Genomic DNA, 20045 nt, shown 5'->3' on the forward strand with positions numbered 1-20045 from the left:
TATTTGTAATTAATTAAATTATGGTTTTATTAACTGTAATTTAATACATTAACGAACATAGGTTTTAAGTAGGGATGTCCGATAATGGCTTTTTTGCCGATATCCGATATTCCGATATTGTCCAACTCTTAATTACAGATACCGATATCAACCGATACCGATATATACACTCGTGGAATTAACACATTATTATGCCTAATTTGGACAACCAGGTACGGTGAAGATAAGGTCCTTTTGTTTTTTAAATAAATAAAAATAAAATAAGATAAAGTAAAAACATTTTCTTGAATAAAAAAGAAAGTAAAACAATATGGAAACAGTTACATAGAAACTAGTAATTAATAAAAATGAGTAAAATTAACTGTTAAAGGTTAGTACTATTAGTGGACCAGCAGCACGCACAATCATGTGTGCTTACGGACTGTATCCCTTGCAGACTGTATTGATATATATTGATATATAATGTAGGAACCAGAATATTAATAACAGAAAGAAACAACCCTTTTGTGTGAATGAGTGTAAATGGGGGAGTTTTTTTTGGGTATCTTGTGTTTTTTATGTTGATTTAAAAAAGTAATAATAATTTTTAAAAAAATATTCCGATAATTTCCAATATTACATTTTAAAGCATTTATCGGCAGATAATATCGGCAGGCCGATATTATCGGACATCTGTAGTTCTAAGTGTCCTATATAGAACAATTTATAAATATTGATGAGATAGGCTCCAGCACCCCCCGCGACCCCGAACGGGACAAGCGGTAGTAAATGTATGGGATGGATATGTCAATGTTGAAAATGATAGAAATCGTGTCAAGAATGTATTCCCCTTGTGTGTGCAAGTACAACAACAACATTCACCTTTTATCTGATGACAAAAGTAAGATAAAATTATCTAATTAAATAACAAACTGTTTATTGTTGGATTGTCATCGATCTGATTGCATTAATATGTATTAATATAGTATATTTTGATCAGGCACGCCGCGGCCACCACTGTTTACAATAATTTCCCAGAGTCCTTTGCGTCCGGTCTTTTTGCCATATCTGGGGCTGTAAAGCAGGTAAGACGGTCAACATGTCAAACAAAATAAGCCAGAAATCTGCCTTTTTTGCGCGCTCTACTCATCAATTTCGCATTATCGCTTAACCCTGCGCTCATTTGAGTCATTGTGTCATTGTGGACGTCGCGATGGCCGAGATTGAGACCGGATCCTGTTGCTAACTGCGGCTAGCACCGTGGGCTGTTCCGTTCCGTTGGCCGACATCAGAGGCCCATGTTGGCTTGGTTGTTGGAATAGTCCTCGGTCTTGTAACACGTGTATCTTACTGGGTGGATAATGCGAATAAAATGTTTTTACAATTGATTGTAAGTCTTATCCAGCGCTGGACAGAGTATATCCGCGGTCTTTGTTAGAACATTTGACTTCGTAATACATTGCTTAATGGCTCCTTTTTATAATGAATGTTCTGACCTGTTTAGGGTATCATTGAAGTGCATTTTTAGCAGTCTCTAACTGTATGTCTGTGTACACAGGTGATATCACCTGAGAAGAGTGACGATGCCAGGAAGGTAAGTTGCTGATCTAGTGTTTACCACAAGCTTATTTTAAAGTTTGTTTTTTCGCATCTGTTGTAGTGCCATCTGTCAAAATAACTATTAGGATTGGTCGCATGAGTGCAGGTTCTGGAACAGCATACCATTTATAGTCCTGTAATACACATACATCTAGATTAGATTATTCTCCGGTGTGGAAATTGTTCCTAAAGCCATCAGGTTTTATTGGTATCAAGCCCATGTGCCAGAACACGCAAATTACGCATTGACGATATTCGTTCTTGTGGTTACGTACGTCAAAATGTACAGTGGAACCTCGTTTTGCAACTGAGGTAGTTCTTAAAAATAGTTTTTAAATCAAGGTTGGTATAGCAAAGTAAATTATTGCATAAGAAACAATGTAAATATGAATATTGGCTTCCAGCCTCGACAAAGGTCCATATTTTAGTGAAGTCTTGTATACTTTGAACTAGGGTTGGATAATATGGCCTTTTTTAATATCTCGATATTTTTAGGCAATGTCACAATACACGATATATATCGCAATATTTTGCCTTAGCCTTGAATGAACACTTGATGCATATAATCACAGCAGTATGATGATTCTATGTGTCTACATTAAAACATTCTTGTTCATACTGCATTAATATATGCTCATTTTAAACTTTCATGCAGAGAGGGAAATCACAACTAAGTCAATTTACCAAAACTGCATTTATTAAACAGTTATTAAGCAGTGGCACAAACATTCATGTAATTTCCAAAACAGAAAGTGCAAGATTGTCAGACATTTTAAAACAAGCTATGAGTGCACTTTTGTGCATGATGTCACTAAGATGACATATCAAAACAACACTAAATTAAAGTGCACTTTTTGTACAGAACGCCACTACAATAGTTTAAAACTAATAAAGTGCACTTTTGTGCATGATGTCACACAAGATATTTCCATAACTGTCAAATAAAAATGAGCTGCATAATAGGAAATCAAATCGCTATGTGGTAGTTTACTGCGGACGTAATCTCCTTCTGTTCACTATTTTTTCATACGGTGTTGATCTGGAAATGGTTGCCTCTGCATTTTGTTGGTGTGGCACCGAACGGAGATGTTGACATGCGGAGTAAGCACTCTGCATTCTCTAGCAGGTGACTTTTCAAATGATGCTACATATTAGCAGTAATGCTACTTTTTGTAGCAACGCTTTTGCCCCGCACTTGACAAATTACGGTTGTCTGTTTGACATATTCCCAATTGAAGCCAAACCACCGCCAGACGATGGACCCCGTGTTGTTTTTCTTGAGAATTAATTCTTCCTTCATTTGTTACCAGATTCACACCTTCTTTCTCTCGTATTACCACTCGCACCACAGCTAACGTTACCCATGCTGCTACCTCTCTGCTCCGAGAGGGCGTATACGTATGTGACGTATGTAAGAAGGTGCGCTTGCTGTCTGAGAAGGAGAGACAAGAAAGAGCGAAAAAAGCCTCTAGAGTAATGCCCACAGCTAAAAGCAACTGCGTGAGAACGCATACTCGAATATCACGATATAGTCATTTTCTATATCGCACAGAGACAAACCCGCGATATATCGCGCATATCAATATATCGCCCAGCCCTACTTTGAACACAATATAAAGTGTTACACCGTACTGTATATCAAACAGTAAGGGGTGATGGATCAACTTTCTCTTAACAAGCCAAAAAAACAAGGTGAACTGTCCTGCATGCACTGCTCTGCCAACATGCGCACACACAGAAGACCCCTTGGTGCCCTCACAAACGGTTAGAAATCATAAAAAATGTTAACCATATTGCTACACTAACAAACATTTAAAAATAGGAAAATCCACTTACATTACCATTGGCAATGGAGGAGCTGACGAGAAAAGACTGGGAGATTGGCTAGGTTCCGCTGAACGAGAGTAACTCATCTGTGCAATAAGTTGGCTTTGGCATCTTTTTCTAGAAAAATCTGGTCTCATCCCAATTGAAACTTCCTGTGGTAGGCAGCCTCCTTCGTAGATTCTTCCATACTTGTGAGCGCAATTAATGTACTCCTCGCAAACTTTTATTTTCCCCAACTCCCCAGCGAGTCCCTCCTTTCCACGCTGGTCTGTTGTCTTTTTGGGACTCGTATTGAGTTAGTGTAACGGGGACCAGCCAGTGTGGCAGCTCCAGGTTCATAAACTTCACAACTTCAAAACAATGTGTTAGTTTAGCCTAGTGGCTAGCACACTTACCTCTCAGTCGGAATTCGCAGTAAGGCAAGATTGATACACAAGATAAAGCCGCTACATTAGCAACATGCCTCAAAATGGAAAAATACAAAAGGCACACTTGCTGAAGCCTTCAAAAGTGACTAGTGTGCTGCGCAGCAATTGATGAGGAAGGCTCCCACAGGCGTGACACAAAATGAATGAATGAAGCATTTGTACACGCACATGGTTTGCACACAGAGGCATATTTAGCTCGATCGAAGTGTGTAAATTGAAAAGTTTGGATTTGTAAATCGAGGTTCCACTGTATAACAAAAAGTTGGGCTGTGGGAGTATTTCAGTGTGGTGAAATTTGTTGGTCATTTTAATCTAATTTAACCTTTTATTGAGGGAAGGCATGTACCGTATTTTCCGCACCATAAGGCGCCCCGTGTTATTAGCCGCACGTTTAATGAACGGCATATTTCAAAACTTTGTTTACCTATTAGCCGCCCCGTGCTATTAGCCGCACCTACGCTACGCTAAAGGGAATGTCAACAAAACAGTCAGATAGGTCAGTCAAACTTTAATAATATATTACAAACCAGCGTTCTAACAACTCTGTTCACTCCCAAAATGTAATGTGCAAATGTGCAATCACAAAAATAGTAACACTCAAAATAGTGCAGAGCAATAGCAACATCAATAACTCAACGTTGCTCATACGTTAGTGTCACACAACACACAAAATAAACATTTAAAGCTCACTTTCTGAAGTTATTACTCATCTACAAATCCCTCGAATTATTCTTCTTCGGTGTGCTTCACTTGTTTTTTGACACCATCGATGATGTGGACGCGCATGCAGTCATAGATCAACAGGGACGGCGCTGCGTGAAAAAAGTCACCCGGTGTCTTCGCGTAAACGTCTATCAACCACTCGCTCATCTTTTCTTCATCCATCCATCCCTTCGAGTTAGCTTTTATGATGACGCCGGCTGGAAAGTTCTCTTTTGGCAAGGTCTTCCTTTTGAATATCACCGTGGGCGGAAGTTTCTGGCCGTTAGCATGGCTAGCTAGAACCACAGTAGGACGACTTCTCATTCCCTGTGGTGCGAATATTCACCGTACGTGTTCCCGTTGTATCCACAGTGCGGTTCACATGAATATCAAAAGTCAGTGGAACCTTGTACGCGTGTCTCTTAGTAGGAGACATTTTGTTGTCTTTACAGAAACACACAAATGAAATTAAACATCCGCGAGCTTCTTCTTCTACGGGGGCGGGTGCTCACCTTGGCGGTTGCTTACAGTAGAATAAGAAGCGCTTCCTCTTTTACGGGGAAAAAAGATGGCGGCTGTTTACCGTAGTTGCGAGACCTAAACCTTATGAAAATAAATATGAATATTAATCCATATATAAGGCGCACCGGGTTATTAGCCGCACTGTCTGCTTTTGACAAAAAATGTGGTTTTTAGGTGCGGCTTATGGTGCGGAAAATACGGTATTTAAAAAATATTTCACAGCGCACTACCAACTTGGTACCAGGTGGTAAATACTCACTGATTGAGTTTGTGGTGTCGTAAGTTTGATAGAGGTGAATTTTTCCATAAGATGTTCCCTGTCTGTTCCCGAACTGTATGACTGTGAAAGTGTTGCAAGCAATTTGGGTTCCGCAACATTGACAATATAAATGATACAATTGTCAGACAATAAAGCTTTTAATGCTTTCATCCATCCATTTTCTACCGCTTGTCCCTTTCGGGGTTGTGGGGGGTGCTGGAGCCTATCTCAGCTGCATTCGGGCGGAAGGCGGGGTACACTCTGGACAAGTTGCCACCTCATCACAGGGCCAACACAGACAGACAACATTCACACACTAGGGCCAATCAACCTATCCCCAGGTGCATGTCTTTGGAGGTGGGAGGAAGCCGGAGTACCCAGAGGGATTCATTTTGTGATAATGCCTGTTGATGACACATTGTAACTGTATCATTGTCACTGCAGGACAAAAACTAACTTAACACCGTAGAGGATACAACAAAGCATTACTAATCGCTAAGCTAGAGCTCTTGAATGTAAACGACTGGGCGCAGCCATTCAAATACAGGGATACCAAGTATAGTATATTGTCAATTAGGGCTGCAACTGTGCTGCTCAAACAGCTGTTAGAAAAATTTAAATGACTATTAAAATATTGTCTATGTAAAAGAAAGGAAAGGCAAATTGCTAAAAAAAAAATAACCCAAAAAAACCCAACAATTAACCTAGTGTATGTATTTTAAAAAAAATAGCAGCAATGAAAACAAATGACAAAACACAAAATCTAACTTCCTCAAAAAGAAATAAGATGCACACTGGTATATTGACTATTGATTAACTCTTGGCAGCTTTAGCACTTTTAATAGACTCAATGTGTAGAATTGTATCTTTGATTTATCCTTAAAATGTTGCCTGTTTAATTTTTCTAATTTATCTTGCGATACCTCCGCATTGGTGCCAATTTGTCTCTGTGCGGTTCACATTTGTTATTGTGCCTTTTTTACGGCATTGCAAACTGACACCGCTTTAAAAAGTACATGAATTGATGTCAAAGTTCAGCTGGCTGAATTTGGCTAAAATGATAAATATATTTTTCACACCACTTTATCTCACACTTGTTAGCTAGCTAGAAAGGTACAAGCTATAACAGTCTTATCGAGGTTGAAACAAATCCTCCCTCCAGACGTCCGACATCATGTCTTCGTTTTAAATGCAAGGTCTGCTTTGCAAAATGAGCAAGGTACTCATGTTTTTGACAAGAATAAGAGGAAATATCCTCACACTTTACACGTTATCACTGGCAATGTTTCTGCGAGTGGTGATGCAGACCCACTTCCGTGTGGAAAAACACGATTGTGGACAACACATTTTATTGTCGACAATGTTGACTAATTGTTGCAGCCAAACAGAAGTATAACGGAAGTGTGGATAGAATCATGTTACAACAAAGTAACCAGATATTAAGAGTAAATAAAAAATGAGTGGTTGTGATAAAATAATACAACTTGAAATGACACAATATTACTGCATATGTCTATCGCCAAATTAGGAATCTTTAACCCTTTTTTAAATGATTCTAAATATACCATATATGTATATCTCCATTGCAGGAGGCTGCAGTATATATTGCAATTTACTGTATGTTTTTAATCAAAGGATAGTGATGGATATTATTGAATGTTCATTGTATGATAACCTGTTTCAGCTTCAAACATGTTGTATTGCTAGCTAGATGCTCACCCTGCTAACTAGGGATGGATGTCAAATTTGGTACTTTTATAAGCACTGACCGAATTCCGTCAGTAGTATCGTTTGACGTAAAATCAAACTGTGCCATATTTCAATATATTTTTGTTTCATGTGACATCACGTCTGGTTGCAAAATAAACACTGACTCACGTAAACACTCAGGGCGAACTCAGCTAAACTTCTAAGTAATGTTGCAATTTTCACACCAACAAAGCGAGTAGGCTTGGGAGAAAATGTTTGACTGTAAAGTAAGGCTCTGCTCTTCCAAAATACACTAGCTTAATGCTAATTTACATTGGGTTTGCCATAGACAGGCTACTGTTAGCATTAGAAATTTTACATGGCAATTTCAACCCCTCCACATTTGCCAATGACACCTACAGCACAGATGAATGTTACAATCAAACAGCAGGTGTGTAATCGCAATACTTACAGTATTAACATATTGTAGGGTGCAACATAACACAACATTGAACTTCCAGGAAAAAGATACTTCTTAGACGACATACTATAGATATACTATGTTATGTTATGTTACGCTATGCTATGTTACGTTATGTTATGTTATAGCTATACTATGTTATGTTATATACTATGTTATGTTATAGATATACTATGTTACTGCCATCTAATGTCTTGGAAGTGCAACTGCATTGCAGATGAGACTCATTTAATAAAATTAGATAACTGGACAGCACAGTTATCAGTTCATTTTTAAATGTTCCATAAAAGAATGAAAGTATTAACACATACAAAAGTACCAAGAATTGGTATCGTCAAGTACCAGTATCGATTCCCAGGTACCAGGAATCTATCGTATCTGTTCAAATGTGAACATTACCCGTCCCTACTGCTAACGTGTGTTTGTGTGCAGACTGTGGAGTAAGGCCATCTTTGCTGGCTACAAGCGTGGTCTGAGGAACCAGCGTGAGCACACGGCGCTCCTCAAAGTGGAAGGATGTTACAGTCGTGGCGAGGTGGACTTCTACCTCGGCAAACGCTGTGCTTACGTCTATAAGGCCAAAAAGTAAGGCAGCACTTTGTCAAACATCTTGTAAACATTACTTTACACTGGTTGTGTGTGTGTGTGTGTGTCAGGAAGACGAGGACCCCTGGTGGTAAGGCCAACAAGACTCGTGTGATTTGGGGAAAGGTGACCCGCGCACACGGGAACAGCGGCATGGTTCGTGCCAAGTTCAAGAGCAACCTTCCGGCCAAAGCGATGGGACATCGCATCAGAGTGGTGAGTGGCGTAGTTTGGTGCTACACGCAGCCTGGTCCACATGAGGAGTGTCCAAACAGTCACATGATCACTTCCTGTCTCCGCAGATGATGTACCCATCTCGAGTGTGACGGCGCCTTAGCAGCTTGTTGTTTGTAAATAAACAATAAAATGGACCCCATCAGTATGCTTCATCTCATCTTTTCTAAACTTCACTCACCAATCAGAAGAGACCTCAGCAGTCTTGTGTGGTCACTACATTAGGTACACTAGTGGTTAGAGTGTCCGCCCTGAGATCGGTAGGTCGTAAGTTCAAACCCCGGCAGAGTCATATCAAAGACTATAATCAGAATCAGAATAGTTTTATTGCCATTGTTTGAGAACGGGTTCACAAACTAGGAATTTTTCTTGGTGCAATCGTGCAACATAAAAAATGGGGCCCATTACCTCCCTGCTTGGCACTCAGCATCAAGGGTTGGAATTGGGGGTTAAATCAACAAAAATGATTCCCGGGCGTGGCCACCGCGGCTGCTCACTGCTCCCCCTCACCTCCCAGGTCAAATGCAGAGGATAATCTCACCACACCTAGTGTGTGTGTGTGTGTGACAATTATTGGTACTTTAACAAAGCTCTCACACTGCAGGACAGTCGGGTCCCCCGCTACTCGTGAATAATGGATGCACCCTTAAAATGCCTTTTTTGACTTTCTGCCATGTCTCACACACTTACCACTTGTAAAATAGAGACGGTGGAAACGGTCCCAGTTGAGAGCTGAAACCACACTTCCGACTTGTAAAGGCTAGCGGTGATCAGAGATGGGTATCGAATTTTGTACTTTTAATAGGCACCGACCAAGTTCTGTCGGTACTAAACACCTGCTCATGTAAACAATCATTTGCACTCAGCCAATCTACCTCTAAGTAATGTTGCATTTTTGAACACTAACAAAGCAAGTACGCTTGATAGAAAACAAACATATAGTAGGGTCCACTCTTCCAAACTGCACTAGCTTGATGCTCTGCAAACTTGGTAGTGAAAACTACAACCAAGATGAATGTTGCAGCCAAACAGCTGGTGTGTAATAAGCACAATACTTGCAGTATAAACACTTTGCAGATGGCAACATCACATTCAGCTCCCTGGAAAAGGCTACTTCTTAGACAACATACCATAGATTGCTTGTACAGTACTGCCATCTAATGCCTTGGAAGTGCAGCTGCATTGCAAATATTACTCAGATGTGTAAGTAAACTAGATATAACTGGACAGCACAGGTAATCAGCTCATTTTTAAAAGTTACATTAAAAAAAAAAAATTTGCAATCAAACAAAGCCATAGTACTGAAAATTGTAGACATGCACCTGGGGATAGGCTGAGTACCGGTATCGGTACCGTATCCGTTCAAATGTGAACGGTATCCATCCATAGCGGTGATACACGGCTCCCCAAGGTTGCTGTATAATTTCAGCTATGATGCAGATGTTAAAATATTGACATCATTCATACTATGATGCACACGTTCCAATGTTTACATCATCCATGCTGCTTGCCTGTTTTAACCATTTGAATGTGCCAACTTGTGTCCACATTGCTGCAAGGTAAATTAATGTCATTTTATTGAACATTTGAACACAATATATATTCACAATGTACAAACAAACGAAGGCACTTCCAATATATTTCAATATTTTCAAATACCCACCAGGTTGCGCAATCAACTTATGCACCTTATACACACCAACAACGTTAAAGAAAATAGGAGACAATAGAAATAGATTAAAATACATTTAAAAAATGGGTTTAATTAAAACAACTCATCCAAAAAGACAATAATCTAAGTGCTTTGCTATTATTTTTGTTACAATTTTCCAAGATTTACTCATTTAAAATCATTAATCCAGGGGGAGAATTTGAGTTTCACTTTAAAAAAGTCGACTTTTATGCATGAAGATTTTAGTTTGCAACATAATATTAATGCCCATTTCTTAGTTGCTATCTTTAATCCATCCTTCCATTTTCTACCGCTTGTCCCTTTTTTGGGGTCGCGGGAGCCTATCTCAACTGCATTCGGGCAGAAGGCGGGGTACACCCTGGACAAGTCACCAATATGCCAAATGTATTCTCTTCTATACCGTTTGTCTTCCAGCCAACCTTTGATCCCCCAAAATAAATGTACATTATCACATTCCAAATATAAATGAGTCGCATTTTGAAACTGTCAACCATAATGTAACTTTTTGTTAAAAAAAACGATTCCATTAATAATTAAAACATTTTATTTATTTAATAAATATTGTCTCTCATTGAATTGTGCTTGGAAAATATTATTTTACTAACACTACATTAGGGATGTCCGATAATGGCTTTTTTGCCGATATCCGATATTCCGATATTGTCCAACTCTTAATTACCGATACCGATATAAACCGCTACCGATATATACAGTCGTGAAATTAACACATTATTATGCCTAATTTGGACAACCAGGTATGGTGAAGATAAGGTCCTTTTAAAAAAATAAAATAAGATGAATAAATTAAAAACATTTTCTTAAATATAAAAGAGAAAGTAAAACAATATAAAAACAGTTTCAATTAATGAAAACGAGTACAATTAACTGTTAAAGGTTAGTACTATTAGTGGACCAGCAGCACGCACAATCATGTGTGCTTACGGACTGTATCCCTTGCAGACTGTATTGATATATATTAATATATAATGTAGGAACCAGAATATTAATAACAGAAAGAAACAACCCTTTTGTGTGAATGAGTGTGAATGGGGGAGGGAGGTTTGTTGGGTTGGTGCACTAATTGTAAGTGTATCTTGTGTTTTTTATGTTGATTTAATAAAAAAAAACCCAAAAAAACCCCGATACAGATCATTTCTGATATTAAATTTTAAAGCATTTATCGGCATCGACATCTCTACACTACATTCGTATATTTGTTAGAACATTTATTAGTACATGTTATTTATTCAAATAAAAATACAACTATAAAATGAGTTTAATAGTGCTAACGTAAAAAATATTTATTTTCTCTAGTTGGATATGAATTGCTTGAAAATAATAAATAATAATACTGATGTATTTCTTACGCATTTTAAAACCTTTGAAGATTCGTTTGTTTGGACGTCGCCTAGGAGATGACCTTTGACCCGGCTGCGCGGTGCTCCTCAGCGCCCCCAAGCGGCCATTGTGAACTTGGGCTGCTCTTCTCACTTCCTGTTTTGTCCTCCGCTCGCCGCTCCAAAGTGTCTCAAGCGTCCCGAAGCGGACGCCGCCGCCGGACCAGACCACCCAGCTGGACCAGCGACTCCGGGCTGAGTCCACATGTGTGTGCCGGCCCAGAGCGCCGTGGAGTCGGTCCTGGTCCGGATGGATTTCCCTGGGACTTTGTGTCGTCCAAAAGCTAATGCTAATGAGCTAAAAGTGCTTTCTATGATGTATGCCGGTCAAGTGTCCTCCAGGACGGACTGTAGTCCGTTCAGACCGGGTCCGAATCAAGTCCTGGTCCTGCTCGGCTCGAGTCCAGTGAGTTGGAGTGCTTGATAGAAAGTTTTTTTTTTTTTCCAACTTTGATGGCTGACCCCCCGCACAGAACTCCCACATCATTGTGCTGCTGCCGGAAGTCCCCGTCCGCCGGGGGGCGCTGTGTCGGGGACCCCGGGGCAGCAAGGCGGGCCCGGGGCTCCCAGCGGTGTCCGCCGGTGGACGTGGCGTCAGCCTCCAACTTCGGGCGCTTCCAGTTGCGCCACTTCCACTTGGACCTGCGCCTCAACTTCGCCATGAAGGAGATGAGCGGCTGGCTGGTCCTGGACCTGGTGCCGCTCCAGCCGGGGGTCCACACCCTGGTCCTGGACTCCCACCCCTCCTTGCTCATCCACGCCATAGACTGCAAGCTCCCCGCCTCCCCGCAGGAGGAGCCGGCCTCCCTCACCTACCGCGTCGACCCCTTCGCCGAGTATGGCTCCGCCCTCAACATCGCCCTGCCCGACGCCGCCCTCAAGGCGGGAACGCTGCTCCAAGTCACGGTCCGCTACACCACCACCGACGGCCCGGCGGTAAGAATGCAAGTTTTGGTCGCAATGGCCATGGGGACGTTTAAGTGGGGTTAAAGGGAAACTTCGGTTTTTTTCAACCTGGGCCCTGTTTTCATAATTTTTTCTGTATATATGAGTGCTGGATAAAACATTTTTTGAGGTCGCGCCAGTATTGAGCAGGGCAGGCAGCCTCCAGCCCAGCTAACGCTCGTACACAGGGCAACTGGCTCTCGTCAAAATTCGGCCTATAAACATGCATTTTTTTCACACTGACAGGCTCAGATAGTTACAATGAGTGTCCGACAACATACTAGAAAGGAGAAATTAACGTATGTCTCTACCTTTAGCTGGAGATCGCTGTGTGTTGTGAGCTGTGTCCAAATCTCACCACGCTACAAATCTCGTTCCGAAATCTCGCGATAACTCGCGACAAAACACCGGTGGAAAAACAGTTACCTGACTGAGGTGAAGAGAGATGACTGAAGTGATTTTCTGTTGGATTACCGAAGACTGTTATTTTAGTTTTATAGTGGAGGCAGAAAATCACTTCAGTCATCTCTCTTCACCTCAGTCAGGTAACTGTTTTTCCACCGGTGTTTTGTCGCGAGTTATCGCGAGATTTCGGAACGAGATTTGTAGCGTGGTGAGATTTGGACACAGCTCACAACACACAGCGATCTCCAGCTAAAGGTAGAGACATACGTTAATTTCTCCTTTCTAGTATGTTGTCGGACACTCATTGTAACTATCTGAGCCTGTCAGTGTGAAAAAAATGCATGTTTATAGGCCGAATTTTGACGAGAGCCAGTTGCCCTGTGTACGAGCGTTAGCTGGGCTGGAGGCTGCCTGCCCTGCTCAATACTGGCGCGACCTCAAAAAATGTTTTATCCAGCACTCACATATACAGAAAAAATTATGAAAACAGGGCCCAGGTTGAAAAAAACCGAAGTTTCCCTTTAAGTCAGTGGTTCTCAATTATTCTTTGTCACGCACCCCCTAGGGGACAGAATTTTTTTCACGCCCACCCTTGGGCACAGAATTTTTTTCAAGCCCCCCCGAACTTATGTTTATTTTCCTATCTATATGTGTCAAGATAGTTACTCTCGCACCTCCTTCCCCCGACACCTCACGCCCCCCACCTAAGGGCCCCTCCCCCTACTATTTAAAAATCACTGCATTAAAGGGACACAGTTGAATTCTTCCAGGGGACAGCATTTTTTCATGCCCCCCGTGAAGTAAACGTTTACTTATCTATCGATCTATATGTGTCAAGATATATACGCTATTATCTCTCACGCCCCCTCTCGGCGACATAATTTTTTTCACACCCCCCCGAAGTAAACTTTTACTTATTTATCTATCTATATGTGTCAAGATATACACTATTACCTCTCACGCCCCCCCACCCCCAGGGGACAGATTTTTTTCATGCCCCCTCAAGTAAATGTTTATTTGGCTATCTGTATGTGTCAAGATATACGCTATTATCTCTCACGCCCCCTCTCGGGGACATCATTTTTTTCACGCCCCCCCGAAGTAAACGTTTACTTATTTATCTATCTATATGTGTCAAGATATACACTATTACCTCTCACGCCCCCCCAAGGGGACAGATTTTTTTCATGCCCCCTCAAGTAAATGTTTATTTGGCTATCTGTATGTGTCAAGATATATGCTATTATCTCTCACGCCCCCTCTCGGGGACATCATTTTTTTCACGCCCCCCCAAAGTGAATGTTTATTTATTTAGCTATCAGTATGTGTCAAGATATATGCTATTATCTCTCACGCCCCCTCTCGGGGACATAATTTTTTTCACGCCCCCCCGAAGTGAATGTTTGTTTATTTAGCTATCTGTATGTGTCAAGATATACACTATTACCTCTCACGCCCCCCCCAGGGGACAGATTTTTTGCATGCCCCCTCAAGTAAATGTTTATTTGGCTATCTGTATGTGTCAAGATATACACTATTATCTCTCACGCCCCCTCTTGGGGACATGATTTTGTTCACGCCCCCCGAAGTGAATGTTTATTTATTTAGCTATCTGTATGTGTCAAGATATACGCTATTATCTCTCACGCCTCCTCTCTGGGACATAATTTTGTTCACGCCCCGCCCCTGGAGTGAATATTTATTTATTTAGCTATCTGTATGTGTCAAGATATACACTATTACCGTTAACGCTCCCCCTAGGGGACATCATTTTGTTCACGCCCGATTTTTTTTCACGCTCCCCCCTGAAGTGAATGTTTATTTATTTAGCTATCAGTATGTGTTAAAATATACGCTATTACCTCTCACGCCCCCTCTCGGGGACATAATTTTTTTCACGCTCTACCGAAGTGCATGTTTATTTATTTAGCTATCTGTATGTGTCAAGATATATACACTATTACCTCTCAAGTCCCCCAAGGGGACATAATTTTTTTCAAGTCTCCCCGAAGTAAATGTTTATTTTTTATTTCTGTATCTGTATGTGTCAAGATATACGCTATTACCGCTCACTCTCCCCCTAGGGGACATCATTTTGTTCACGCCCCCCCCCCCAGAGTGAACGTTTATTTAGCTATCTGTATTTGTCAAGATATATGCTATTATCTCTCACGCCCCCTCTTGGGGACATAATTTTGTTCACGCCTCCCCGAAGTGAATGTTTATTTACTTAGCTATCTGTATGTGTCAAGATATATGCTATTATCTCTCACGCCCCCTCTTGGGGACATAATTTTGTTCACGCCTCCCCGAAGTGAATGTTTATTTACTTAGCTATCTGTATATGTCAAGATACACGCTATTACCGCTCATGCCCCCCCTAGGGGGACATCATTTTGTTCACGCTCCTCCCCTGGAGTGAATATTTATTTATTTAGCTATCTGTATGTGTAAAGATATATGCTATTACCGCTCACGCCCCCCTCAAGTAAATGTTTATCTAGCTATGTGCATGTGTCAAGATACACGCTATTACCGCTCATGCCCCCCCTAGGGGGACATCATTTTGTTCACGCTCCTCCCCTGAAGTGAATGTTTATTTATTTAGCTATCTGTATGTGTCAAGATGTACGCTATTACCGCTCACGCCCCTCCTAAGGGCAAAATTTTTGTCCTGCTTACGTTACCGATGTCAGTAAAGTTTCTGGTGTGTAGATCTGGTGGTTGGACTCGGAGCTGACTTGCGGCCAAGGCGGTCCTCTGGTTTTCACCCAAGGCCACTCGGTGTGCAACCGTTCCTTCTTCCCGTGTTTCGACACCCCGGCGGTGAAAAGCACGTACACGGCGTCCATCAGGGTGAGTGTCAGCGCCAGGTAACCAAAACAGTAAGTGAGCGTGCGTTTGCCTCACAGGTCCCGGAAGGCGTGACGGTGCTGATGAGCGCGTGTCGGAGCTCCTACTCGAAACAGGACCGGGTCTTCCAGTTCTCCATGGACTTCCCGGTGCCGTCCTACTTGGTGGCGTTGGTGGCGGGCGAGCTGCAGCACGTAGACGTCGGTCCGAGGTCGGCTTCCTCATTTGACCGCCGCCGGCCGATCGCACGCAGGTGAAAGGTCGGCTGTTGATTGTTCTGGCTTTCTTAAAGGAGCCGCGTGTGGGCGGAGCCGTGCCTGCTGTCCTGTGCCGTGAAGAAGCTAGGGGGCAGCGTGGAGCGCTGGCTGGGCGTGGCCGAGGATCTGTTTGGAGCCTACCTGTGGGGCAGGTGAGTGGCTTAGTCCACGCCAACATGGACGTTCCTCACAGTGACCCCACCCTCAGGTGCGACATCGTCTTCCTGCCCCCCTCCTTCCCCATCGTCGCCATGGAGAACCCCTGTCTCACCTTCATCATCGCCTCCATCCTCGAGAGCAGGGACTTCCTGCTGATCGACGTCGTCCATGAGATCGCGCACGGCTGGTTTGGTAACGCCGTCACCAACGCCACCTGGGAGGAGATGTGGCTCAGCGAGGGTCTCGCCACATATGCCCAGCGCAGGATCACCGCAGAGGCCTACGGTACGACTGACTGTTAGCCTTAATGCTAATGTATTCATAGTTGCGGACTACGGTAGTACTGACTGTTAGCACTAATGCTAATGTCATCACAATTGTGGCCCACGGGAGCACTATCTGTTAGCGTTAATGCTAATGTCATCATAGTTGCGGACTACGGTAGTACTGATTGTTAGCACTAATGCTAATGTCATCATAGTTGTGGCCCACGATAGCACTATCTGTTAGCGTTAATGCTAATGTCATCATAGTTGTGGACTACGGTAGTACTGACTGTTAGCACTAATGCTAATGTCATCACAATTGTGGCCCACGGTAGCACTATCTGTTAGCGTTAATGCTAATGTCATCATAGTTGTGGACTACGGTAGTACTGATTGTTAGCACTAATGCTAATGTCATCATAGTTGTGGCCCACGATAGCACTATCTGTTAGCGTTAATGCTAATGTCATCATAGTTGTGGACTACGGTAGTACTGACTGTTAGCACTAATGCTAATGTCATCACAATTGTGGCCCACGGTAGCACTATCTGTTAGCGTTAATGCTAATGTCATCATAGTTGTGGACTACGGTAGTACTGACTGTTAGCACTAATGCTAATGTCATCACAATAGTGGCCCACGATAGCACTATCTGTTAGCGTTAATGCTAATGTCATCATAGTTGTGGACTACGGTAGTACTGATTGTTAGCGCTAATGCTAATGTCATCATAGTTGTGGCCCACGGTAGCACTATCTGTTAGCGTTAATGCTAATGCCATCATAGTTGCGGACTACGGTAGTACTGATTGTTAGCACTAATGCTAATGTCATCATAGTTGTGGCCCACGATAGCACTATCTGTTAGCGTTTATGCTAATGTCATCATAGTTGCGGACTACGGTAGGACTGATTGTTAGCACTAATGCTAATGTCATCACAATTGTGGCCCACGATAGCACTATCTGTTAGCGTTAATGCTAATGTCATCATAGTTGTGGACTACGGTAGTACTGATTGTTAGCACTAATGCTAATGTCATCATAGTTGTGGCCCACGGTAGCACTATCTGTTAGCGTTAATGCTAATGTCATCATAGTTGCGGACTACGGTAGTACTGATTGTTAGCACTAATGCTAATGTCATCATAGTTGTGGCCCACGATAGCACTATCTGTTAGCGTTAATGCTAATGTCATCATAGTTGCGGACTACGGTAGTACTGACTGTTAGCACTAATGCTAATGTCATCACAATTGTGGCCCACGGGAGCACTATCTGTTAGCGTTAATGCTAATGTCATCATAGTTGCGGACTACGGTAGTACTGATTGTTACCACTAATGCTAATGTCATCATAGTTGTGGCCCACGATAGCACTATCTGTTAGCGTTAATGATAATGTCATCATAGTTGCGGACTACAGTAGTACTGACTGTTAGCACTAATGCTAATGTCATCACAATTGTGGCCCACGGTAGCACTATCTGTTAGCGTTAATGCTAATGTCATCATAGTTGTGGACTACGGTAGTACTGATTGTTAGCACTAATGCTAATGTCATCATAGTTGTGGCCCACGATAGCACTATCTGTTAGCGTTAATGCTAATGTCATCATAGTTGCGGACTACGGTAGTACTGACTGTTAGCACTAATGCTAATGTCATCACAATTTTGGCCCACGGTAGCACTATCTGTTAGCGTTAATGCTAATGTCATCATAGTTGTGGACTACGGTAGTACTGACTGTTAGCACTAATGCTAATGTCATCACAATTGTGGCCCACGATAGCACTATCTGTTAGCGTTAATGCTAATGTCATCATAGTTGTGGACTACGGTAGTACTGATTGTTAGCACTAATGCTAATGTCATCATAGTTGTGGCCCACGGTAGCACTATCTGTTAGCGTTAATGCTAATGTCATCATAGTTGCGGACTACGGTAGTACTGATTGTTAGCACTAATGCTAATGTCATCATAGTTGTGGCCCACGATAGCACTATCTGTTAGCGTTAATGCTAATGTCATCATAGTTGCGGACTACGGTAGTACTGACTGTTAGCACTAATGCTAATGTCATCACAATTGTGGCCCACGGTAGCACTATCTGTTAGCGTTAATGCTAATGTCATCATAGTTGCGGACTACGGTAGTACTGACTGTTAGCACTAATGCTAATGTCATCACAGTTGTGGCCCACGGTAGCACTATCTGTTAGCGTTAACGCTAATGTCATCATAGTTGCGGACTACGGTAGTACTGATTGTTAGCACTAATGCTAATGTCATCATAGTTGTGGCCCACGATAGCACTATCTGTTAGCGTTAATGCTAATGTCATCATAGTTGCGGACTACGGTAGTACTGATTGTTAGCACTAATGCTAATGTCATCACAATTGTGGCCCACGATAGCACTATCTGTTAGCGTTAATGCTAATGTCATCATAGTTGTGGACTACGGTAGTACTGATTGTTAGCACTAATGCTAATGTCATCATAGTTGTGGCCCACGGTAGCACTATCTGTTAGCGTTAATGCTAATGCCATCATAGTTGCGGACTACGGTAGTACTGATTGTTAGCACTAATGCTAATGTCATCATAGTTGTGGCCCACGATAGCACTATCTGTTAGCGTTAATGCTAATGTCATCATAGTTGCGGACTACGGTAGTACTGACTGTTAGCACTAATGCTAATGTCATCACAATTGTGGCCCACGGTAGCACTATCTGTTAGCGTTAATGCTAATGTCATCATAGTTGTGGACTACGGTAGTACTGACTGTTAGCACTAATGCTAATGTCATCACAATTGTGGCCCACGGTAGCACTATCTGTTAGCGTTAATGCTAATGTCATCATAGTTGTGGACTACGGTAGTACTGACTGTTAGCACTAATGCTAATGTCATCACAATTGTGGCCCACGATAGCACTATCTGTTAGCGTTAATGCTAATGTCATCATAGTTGTGGACTACGGTAGTACTGATTGTTAGCACTAATGCTAATGTCATCATAGTTGTGGCCCACGGTAGCACTATCTGTTAGCGTTAATGCTAATGTCATCATAGTTGCGGACTACGGTAGTACTGATTGTTAGCACTAATGCTAATGTCATCATAGTTGTGGCCCACGATAGCACTATCTGTTAGCGTTAATGCTAATGTCATCATAGTTGCGGACTACGGTAGTACTGACTGTTAGCACTAATGCTAATGTCATCACAATTGTGGCCCACGGTAGCACTATCTGTTAGCGTTAATGCTAATGTCATCATAGTTGCGGACTACGGTAGTACTGATTGTTACCACTAATGCTAATGTCATCATAGTTGTGGCCCACGATAGCACTATCTGTTAGCGTTAATGCTAATGTCATCATAGTTGCGGACTACGGTAGTACTGACTGTTAGCACTAATGCTAATGTCATCACAATTGTGGCCCACGGTAGCACTATCTGTTAGCGTTAATGCTAATGTCATCATAGTTGCGGACTACGGTAGTACTGACTGTTAGCACTAATGCTAATGTCATCACAGTTGTGGCCCACGGTAGCACTATCTGTTAGCGTTAACGCTAATGTCATCATAGTTGCGGACTACGGTAGTACTGATTGTTAGCACTAATGCTAATGTCATCATAGTTGTGGCCCACGATAGCACTATCTGTTAGCGTTAATGCTAATGTCATCATAGTTGCGGACTACGGTAGTACTGATTGTTAGCGTTAATGCTAATGTCACCATAGTTGCAGCCTATGAT

General features: G+C 42.1%; 2 protein-coding genes across 4 annotated transcripts in view; both read left to right on the forward strand.

The window, feature by feature from the left end:
* Positions 1-963: 963 nt before the first annotated feature.
* On the forward strand, positions 964-8453 carry rpl35a (ribosomal protein L35a). 2 transcript variants are annotated; one of them, XM_062060799.1, is made up of 5 exons: positions 964-1064; positions 1538-1573; positions 7919-8071; positions 8143-8287; positions 8374-8453. In XM_062060799.1, exons 2-5 carry the CDS (start codon positions 1563-1565, stop codon positions 8395-8397), a joined length of 333 nt encoding a protein of 110 aa, XP_061916783.1. In that variant the 5' UTR covers positions 964-1064; positions 1538-1562; the 3' UTR covers positions 8398-8453. The 2 variants fall into 2 exon arrangements, with proteins under 2 accessions (XP_061916783.1, XP_061916782.1); XM_062060798.1 differs by lacking the exon at positions 964-1064 and adding an exon at positions 1112-1369.
* A 3112-nt stretch (positions 8454-11565) lies between these two features.
* rnpepl1 (arginyl aminopeptidase like 1) overlaps positions 11566-20045 on the forward strand; it is a 13617-nt gene continuing 5137 nt past the window's right edge. For both annotated transcript variants that reach the window (XM_062060796.1, XM_062060797.1), the window contains exons 1-6: positions 11566-11801; positions 11869-12331; positions 15461-15601; positions 15658-15809; positions 15891-16007; positions 16064-16299. In XM_062060796.1, the coding sequence (XP_061916780.1) occupies positions 11716-11801; positions 11869-12331; positions 15461-15601; positions 15658-15809; positions 15891-16007; positions 16064-16299 (1195 nt within the window). In that variant the 5' untranslated portion in view covers positions 11566-11715. The remainder of the gene's footprint in view (positions 11802-11868; positions 12332-15460; positions 15602-15657; positions 15810-15890; positions 16008-16063; positions 16300-20045) is intronic.

This window comes from Entelurus aequoreus, linkage group LG10 (assembly GCF_033978785.1).
Source record: "Entelurus aequoreus isolate RoL-2023_Sb linkage group LG10, RoL_Eaeq_v1.1, whole genome shotgun sequence".
NCBI classification, from domain to species: Eukaryota; Metazoa; Chordata; class Actinopteri; order Syngnathiformes; family Syngnathidae; genus Entelurus; species Entelurus aequoreus.

Excerpts from the sequence above, each read along its gene's own strand:
- rpl35a (XM_062060799.1), top strand. Across the intron at positions 8,072-8,142 it reads TACGTCTATAAGGCCAAAAA|GAAGACGAGGACCCCTGGTG; the intron begins GTAAGGCAGCAC and ends TGTGTGTGTCAG. Across the intron at positions 8,288-8,373 it reads TGGGACATCGCATCAGAGTG|ATGATGTACCCATCTCGAGT; the intron begins GTGAGTGGCGTA and ends CTGTCTCCGCAG.